General features: G+C 43.6%; 1 protein-coding gene across 1 annotated transcript; it reads left to right on the top strand.

The window, feature by feature from the left end:
* Positions 1-212: 212 nt before the first annotated feature.
* Positions 213-8127, top strand: LRAT (lecithin retinol acyltransferase). The gene is made up of 2 exons (XM_016228555.3): positions 213-863; positions 6866-8127. The coding sequence occupies exons 1-2, from the start codon at positions 312-314 to the stop codon at positions 7016-7018; spliced, it is 705 nt and encodes a 234-aa protein (XP_016084041.2). The 5' UTR covers positions 213-311; the 3' UTR covers positions 7019-8127.
* Positions 8128-8605: the final 478 nt, after the last annotated feature.

Below are 8605 nucleotides of genomic sequence, written 5' to 3'. Positions count from 1 at the left end.
CCAAGTTGAGGACGGGCTCCGCCCAGCGGGTCCGGGCCCAATGAGGCGGCGGCCGTCGGTGGGTCCTGGCCGGCGGCCCCGCCCCTGCCGCCGGGATAAAAGGGCCGCCGACGGCCCCCCCGCCCCGTTAATGAGCGGAGCAGAACGCCCGCCGAGGGCTCGCTCGGCCTCCAGGTGAGCTGCGCCCCGCCCCCTCCACCCACCCCCTCCATCCTCCCCCTCCATCCAGCCCAGCCGCCTCCACCTGCGGGCCCAGAGGTGGGCCAAGTCGGCGTCCGCCCGGGGCGTCTCCCCCATCCCCGGCCTCCGGGATGAAGAACCCCATGCTGGAGGCGGGGGCCCTGCTCCTGGAGAAGCTGATCCTCCTGTCCAGCCTCCGGCCGTTCGGCTGGGCCGGCGGGCAGCCCGACAGCGGGACGGGCCGGGGCCAGTCCTGCCGCCACGACCCCGCCCGCTTCCTGCGGGGCGACGTCCTGGAGGTGCCCCGCACCCACCTGACCCACTACGGCATCTACCTGGGAGACGACCAGGTGGCCCACCTCATGCCGGACATCCTGCTGGCCCTCACGGAGGACCGGCGGCGGACGCAGAAGGTGGTGTCCAACAAGCGGCTGATCCTGGGCGTCATCGGCAAGGTGGCCAGCGTCCGGGTGGACACGGTGGAGGACTTCGCCTACGGCGCCGGCGTGCTGGTCAACCACCTGGACCGGGCGCTGAAGAAGAAGGCGCTGGGCAACGAGGAGGTGGCGCGGAGGGCGGAGCAGCTGCTGGGCATGACCTCCTACAGCCTGCTCTGGAACAACTGCGAGCACTTCGTCACCTACTGCAGATACGGGGCGCCCAGCAGCCCCCAGGCCGACAAGGTACGGGGACCCCCGCCCGCCTGTCACCGTCGCGCTTGAAGCCCCTCCTCCTCCTCCAGGTGGCCTTCCCAGACTGACCCTTCCCCTCCCCATCGCCCCCCCCCCCCCCACTCGCCCCCTGTGCCCCGGAGGAGCGGCCCGGCCCGGTGGCGAGGGCCCGGGCCTGGGAGTCACACTGGGTCCCGGGTCCCCATCCCGGCCCCGCCACTTGCCTGCCTTGTGACCTTGGGTAACTCCCTTCGCTTTTCTGGGCCTCAGTTACCTCCACTGGAAAAGGGGAAGTGAGTCGGTGAGCCCCACGTGAGACTGTCTCATTTACCTTGGGTTTACCCCAGCGCTTAGAACAGTGCTTGGCACAGAGGAAGCGCTTAAATGCCATCATTAATAATAATAATGTTGTTAATATTTGTTAAGCACCTACTATGTGAAGAGCACTGTTCTAAGCGCTGGGTAATCAGGTTGTCCCACCTGAGGCTCACAGTCTTAATCCCCATTTTCCAGATGAGGTAACTGAGGCCCAGAGAAGTGAAGTGACTTGCCCACGGTCACACAGCTGACAAGTGGCAGAGCTCGGGATTCGAACCCATGACCTCGGACTCCCAAGCCCGGGCTCCTGCCACAGAGCCACGCTGCTTCTCTACTGTTATGACCCACCCACCCGCCCCACAGCACTTGTGTGTGTATAAGTTGTGTGTATTTATATTGTTCTGAGACTGTGAGCCCGTTGAGGGCAGGGATTGTCTCTACTTGTTGCAGCATTGTACTCCCCGAGCGCTTAGTACAGTGCTCTGCACACAGTAAGCTCTCAATAAATACGATTGAATGAGTGAATATATTTCTTATCTGTTTATTTCTGTTGATGACTGTTTACTTCTTTTGATGTCTGTCTCTCCCCTTCTAGACTGTGAGCGCGTTGTGGGCAGGGATTGTCTCTCTTTGTTGCTGAAGTGAACATTCAAAGCGCTTAGTACAGTGCTCTGCACCCAGTAAGCGCTCAAGAAATACGATTGGATGAATACGAATGAATGAATACATCTCTAATTCTATTTATTTCTACTGATGCCTGTTTACTTGTTTTGATGTCTGTCTCTCCCCTTCTAGACTGAGCGTGTTGTGGGCAGGGATTGTCTCTTTGTTGCTGAAGTGACCTTTCAAAGCGCTTAGTACAGTGCTCTACACTCAATAAGCGCTCAAGAAATACAATTGAATGAATATTTCTCTAATTCTATTTATTTCTATTGATGCCTGTTGACTTTTTTTGTTGTCTATGTTTCCTCTTCTAAACTGTGAGAGCGTTGTGGGTAGGGATTGTCTCTGTTGCTGAAGTGAACTTTCGAAGCGCTTAGTACAGTGCTCTGCACCCAATAAGCGCTCAAGAAATACGATTGAATATATCTCTAATTCTATTTTATTTCTAATGATGCCTGTTTACTTGTTTTGATGTCTGTTTCCTCCAACCCCTGCACCCCCCAGACTTGTGAGCGCGTTGTGGGCAGGGATTGTCTCTGTTGCTGAAGTGAACTTTCCAAGTGCTTAGTACAGAGCTCTGCACACAATAAGCGCTCAATAAATATGAATGAATGAGTCTCACCCTCCTGGACCGCGCTTTATTCGTTTAGAGCCATGGGCGTCGCTGACCCACGCCGCGCTAGTCCGCTTCCCCACGCGTGTGTGTCTCTGTGTGTTTGTGTTTCAGTGCGCATGGGGGTGCGGGGAGGGAGAGGCTCCTTGAAGAAAGGACAGCTTTAGCCCTAAAAAAGCATGGTGTGGTGGGTAGAGCACGGGCCTGGGAATCAGGAGGTCGTGGGTTCTAATCCCCTTATCTGCTGTGAGGCCTTGGGAGAGTCACTTCACTTCTCTGGGCCTCAGTTCATCATCTGGAAAACGGGGATTAGGACTGTGAGCCCCAAGTGGGACAGGTACTGTGTCCAACCATATTTACTTGTAGCCACACCAGTGCTTAGTATAGTGCCAGGTTTAAATACCACAATTATTGTTTTAAAAAGCAATACAAAAAAACCCCATGACTTAAAGGAGGAGGACACGAACAGCTTTCCTTTAACGAGCTGCTGCACTAAATCTGTTAACTCGGGCTCCCAGCCCCACCTTGATGCTTTGCTCCTCTTTTTTCCAGCCTACCTTGAAGGGATAGCATTTTACCTGGGATTTAGGGTTCCGCCCACAGGGTTTTTAATCCTTTTCCCGTCTCAGGTAAAGCATCCTTTTACCCATTATACTGAAAACTAGGGAAGCAATTCTCACTCTCTTAAATCAAGTGTTGACAGGGATTTCAAACTTCCAACTTGGAGACTGGAAAGACTCAAGGCCCAGAATTTGTAAACCTCACAGACTTGTCCGAGCCATGGCTTTAGAATGACTTTTTAAAATATTTCTTGGACCTCCTTAGAATTTAGGACTAGAAGACAAATAATAACTAAGGCGAGGAAACAAAATTTGCCATAAAGCTACTCCTGTTTATTCACACTTCATGGTATAATTAATCACTGAAACTGGAAAATTCCTCTGAGTAAATAGGCATCTGGAATAACCATAGGCGTAAAATGAGTGACCCTTTATGGTTTGGATTTTGGATTTGATTATTTAAAGCATCTTGACCGTTGTGGCTAGCATCCGTTTAGATGAGTATCTGTTTTCAAAAGCTTGATTCTGGAGTCGTTTGGATTAATTTGACACTTTTTGAAGAACCAGTCCAGGTTTATTTCTGGAATGGGAATTGTGTGTGTGCCATTCTAGTCCAATAAAATTCAGAGGTCAAGCCGGATTTTCAGAATGCAATGCTTTGCCTAATATGTAAACGTCAAGTAGCTGTTTCTTTATTGTAGCAAGTACAGCTCTTTAAAAGTCAATCAATCTCTTTTGGCTACTTTGAAAAACACTAGACCCAATGGTAACTTTTCATTTACAGTAAAAATTAATGAATACATTGGGTGCCTTATTTAGCTTATAATAGGTAGAATCTGTGAAGGATATAGCATCTTTTCCAAATAAAGGAGTGGTACAGTTGCAACATTGTGCAAAGAATCAGGTCTCACAGCAGCACACTCTAGGGCAGTTCACCAAGCTTAGAGTGCTGGCCCCAAAAGTGTACAAAAGGAAATACGTCAGATTTATTTAGGAACCAAGTAAATCATTTCTCAAAGGAAAAACAGTATTTCCCTCTGGTAATTAGGAGTTACCCTTTCATGGAACACAGCAATGTGTATTAAGCTCTGTATGGGAACAGAGAAAGTGCTATTTCTCTGCCTGTCTCCCTCCTTTTTAAAGAGAAGTAAAATATTTAATCTGCATGAATTACCCATGGAGTACCTTTTCATCACTGAAATCTCTGCCAGGTTTTACAGAGGCAGAGAAGTTGTATAATTGCTGTTATTGCCTAGCACCTCCAATCTAATTGAGGTTTTTTTTTTCCTGTGTGCACACAGTCTGAATAGACTAACAAATAATTTGGCTGGCAGCTAGGCCATGTTGAAAAGAAAAATCTTAACGTACCTTAAATTTTACAGTTCCATATATAGGAACTGTGCTCTCTGAGAAGTAGGTCACTGGTACTGAAGGAGGCCTGGTTTCCAGGCTTGGAGCTACTGTATGTTTGCACTGCAGTTAACAGAATACTAACACTCATTATTGTCTGCTTGTCCTGGAGTATTCTGGCTTTTATTCCACCCACCCCCCCCACAGAATGACAAAAGTCACTTCGATTGCAAATGCCTTGTATCATCAGGGCATATTTGTCTGCTCCTGATTAGAAAGAGGATTAGAATGATAAAGTTCTGGGTTTGTTTTTTTCTTTGATTCTACTAAAGAGATTTTAGACTTAAACATAGTACTAATCCTAAATATTATTAGAATTTGGGCGTCTCACCAAATATATCTTTAAGTGCTGAGTTTTTGGAACTGACATCTATAAAAATTCTGTAGTATTTCTTGTGCTATTTCTATTCTGGTACTTGAAAAACCTCCGAAGTTATCTTCCTGGATTAACTGCAATATTTTTTCTTGAACTAGAATATTTTACCGTATGATTGGATGAAGATTTCTTACATGAGTAAATTTTTTTTACTAAGGAAAAGATTTCAGACATTTCTGTCCTGAAGCCTAATTCTACTACTACCACCAATCAAATTATCCCTCTGCTCACTTTTTTTAGCAGTTTTACCAGGCAGGGAAGGAAAAATATGCTACAGGTAGAAATGTTTGTATCAAAATATTATTCCTTTCAAAACTGGAAACATCTCATTGTCCAGTCTTGTCTCTTAAATGGGCAAATAACACTTTTGGAGCTTCCTAATGATTTGCTGAACTAAATTACCTTGAAAAAAATGTGACTTGGATAATCTGCACTGCATTCCTAACTTCCTACTTAATTTTTAGGACTTAAGATGTTCAGGTGACAGACAGTAGCTTTTCTCCAATCTCCCTTTCTGGCCAACTGTAAGAGGTGTTTTCTGGATGTCTTAAATTCTTCTTACCAGGCAGAACACAGAAATCTTCCTCTAGAAATCTTGCTTATTGTGGACAGGGAATATGTCTGTTATATTTGTTCATTCGTTGTCATTATTGAGTGCTTACTTTGTGCAAAGCACTGTACTAAGCACTTGGGATAGTACAATACAGCAGACACATTCTCTGCCCCCAGTGAGCTCAGTCCTTGTAGTCTCCCAAGCATTTAGTACAGTGCTCTGCACAGAGTAAGCACTCAATAAATATGATTGATTAACCATTTTAATTCTCTATCTTAATTTATCTTCACCCGAGGAGAGGGTCATATGATTGAATTCAACAGTAAATTTGCTCACACCCCACTACTCCAGCTGATAATCTGGAGTGGCAACCTGACCTGTGCTTTTTGTGTCACAAAGAAATAGACTTCTTAATCAGTGGTGTTTGAGTCTTACTGTGTGCAGAGCACTGTACTAAGCGCTTGAGAGAGTATGATACAGTAGAGTTGGTAGACAGGTTCCCAGCCCACAAGGAGTTTACAGTCTAGAGGGAGCTTACATGGAATCACCGATGAATGTCCTTTCAGCGCTGCTAACAATCACTTCTAATGCCAGTAACTCCGGTGGAGGTATGCTTGTTAATTGTGCACACAGATGTATATGTAGGTGAACTCACACACTCTGTAGTTGCTAAAATAGGGTTGCAGTAATTTTTTTTTTATTTCTGAGGTTCAAATTGATCGTATAATAGTTGCTGTTTGTTTCTCTCATGAGGCCTTTCATTTCATTTCCAAGTATGACTGCCACCCTCTTCTCTAGCAGCTACAGCCGTGGTTTCATTAATGAGGAAGTAAATCTAATGGCTGTGAGACTGAGAGGCAGGGAGTGTGGCATTCCTCTAAGCCCACCTGCCGTCATAAACTTCGGGTAGATTTACTTATGTTCCATTTACTTCTGTTATGCCAGTGCCATCAGTAATACTTAAGCTGTTTTAGAATTCTTTGTCTAACTGTGATGTACTTGCAAAGCCATACTGCATTCTTTAATTCAGTAGAGATACTTGTTATGAAAGTTATTCATAATACCTCTATCACTGTCCAAAGGGTGAATTGCATTTAGTTCCCTACTCTCCCCCCCCCCTTTTTTTTTTGTTTATGGTATTTAAGGACTATGTGTTAAACACTGTTCTAAGAGCTGTGGTAGGTACAAGTTAATTAGGTTGGACCCAGTCCCTGTCTTGCATGGAGCTCACAGCCTAAGCAGGAGGGAGAAGAGGTATCCCCCTTTTACAGGTGAGGAAACTGAAATACAGAGAAATGAAGTGTCTTGTCTAAGGTCACACAGCAAGCAATTGGCAAAGCCTGGAGTAGAACGCAGGTCCTTCTGACTCCCCAGCCCTTGCTTTCTCCATTAGGCCACGTTGCTTCTCCTTCACGATAGAGATCAAACCATAGGAAAATTGTATGGTTATACTAGCTTTCTAAATTTTCAATATGCAAAATCATTCTAATTACCAACATGATTTTCTGCTTTATTTTGCAGTTTTGCGAGAATGTGAAGACAGTTATTCGTGATCAGAGAAGTGTTCTCGCTTCAGCAATCCTGGGATTGGCATCAATAGTCTATCTGGGCATGGCCCCCTATACAACCCTTCCTGCAATCTTTATTCCATTTTGCTTATGGATGGCTGGCTAACTATGCAATCCAGTGTCTGTGTATATCTTCTAAACAAATGTTATATTTCTAGAGCACAAATCCGAATAAGCATTATATAAAAAAACAAATGTGACCTGTAGCATTGTGTTCTGGATAAAGATGTGATTAAAAATCACACAGAGTGCTTACTATGTAAGCCCAAGAGCCAGACTTTCTGAATGTTTTCAGGCAGTTAAGGTTTTAAAGCACCTTCCAGATCCTGGGAACATGAAACATAGTAAAATGCTGATGGCCAGTACTGCAAAACCATTTCTTAATATGATGGTCACTTGTGACATTTTGTGAGGTTTTTGTCCATGTTCTATTTTGTGGGCATGTGAGAATTAGGAGGTTAAAATGTTCAAATTGGGGGAAAAAATGTTGTTGGAGCTTTAAAAAGACATAAAAATTGTAACTCTAATAATGCGGATTATTGGAATGGGACTGGGTAGTGAACATGAAAGCATTTCCATTCAAATGGAAATGTGCATATGTTTTTATTTAGTGATTAGCAAAACTAATTACTAAACATCCTGTTTTGAATCTCAGCTCCTATTTGCTGGGGCAGAAACTCTTCTTTTTTGTTCCAGGAATTTAACTTTGTCAGTAACAGCTTCAGATACAAATCAAGTGAACTGAAGTTTGTTCAAAAAAATTTCTAAACCATTTCATTGCAAAAACACCTACTAACATCATGAATAACTTGATGATTTAGGTTAGTTGAAGAGAAATCTGCAGCTCATTACCAATTCTTTTCTGTGTTATTAAGTGTCACTGCAGTCAATTTAAATCACTGTGGGGGAGGTTGGAAGATGTAGGACTCAAATAATTGGTTGGTAAGAAGGTTTAAAAAAGTCTTAAAGAGAAGATTGGGGGAAAAAAAGGCCAATTTAGGTCATCTCTTCTTCATAATTGAACCAACATGACGTTATAAAGTGTGATGAGAAGTGCAAAAACGTTTTGGAATAACAGCTTCTTTCAACACTAATCTGTATTTAAAGTTTTGTCTTTTGGAGAGCTATTTTATGTGTATACCATGGAAAGGCATATTATCAAATAATTTTTTTGTGCTGTGTAATTAAAAAAGCAAACTTTCTTGAATATACTAACCTTTCTTCTCAGGTGTTTCTCTTCTTATGTCTAAACATTTGTATGGTTCACATACTTCTAAGAAGCCCATGCAACAACAGGTAAATTTCAAATTAGTCTAGAATATACATATATATATATATGTATATATATATATATATATATATATATACATATATATATAATGATTAGGGTTTTAAAATGTTTCACATATACAACTAATGCCCATAGAATGTTCACACATTACCAATAGTGTTAGAAAATCCAAGATAAAGATATTTTTGTCCACTTTACTCTGGATGAAAATTGGTTGGAGGTATTAAAACAAGAACTCACTCAATATATCTTGGCCAAACAATTAAGCACTAAAGTAAGATTAGAATAATGGATCCTCTTGCATTTCAAGGATAATTGCTTTTTTGGAGAATTAGAAATATTTAGTTTTCCATCAGTCATGCTACTAAGTTGATAGGTGGATCTCAAGTTTGTCAATGAGCA

The sequence above is a fragment of the Ornithorhynchus anatinus genome, chromosome 12 (genome assembly GCF_004115215.2).
Source record: "Ornithorhynchus anatinus isolate Pmale09 chromosome 12, mOrnAna1.pri.v4, whole genome shotgun sequence".
Lineage (NCBI taxonomy): Eukaryota > Metazoa > Chordata > Mammalia > Monotremata > Ornithorhynchidae > Ornithorhynchus > Ornithorhynchus anatinus.
Note: the sequence above shows the minus strand (reverse complement) of the source record. Positions and strands in the feature narration are given on the sequence as shown.

Excerpts from the sequence above, each read along its gene's own strand:
- LRAT (XM_016228555.3), top strand. The coding sequence starts at position 312 with ATGAAGAACCCCATGCTGGAGGCGGGGGCCCTGCTCCTGGAGAAGCTG. Across the intron at positions 864-6,865 it reads GCAGCCCCCAGGCCGACAAG|TTTTGCGAGAATGTGAAGAC; the intron begins GTACGGGGACCC and ends TTTATTTTGCAG.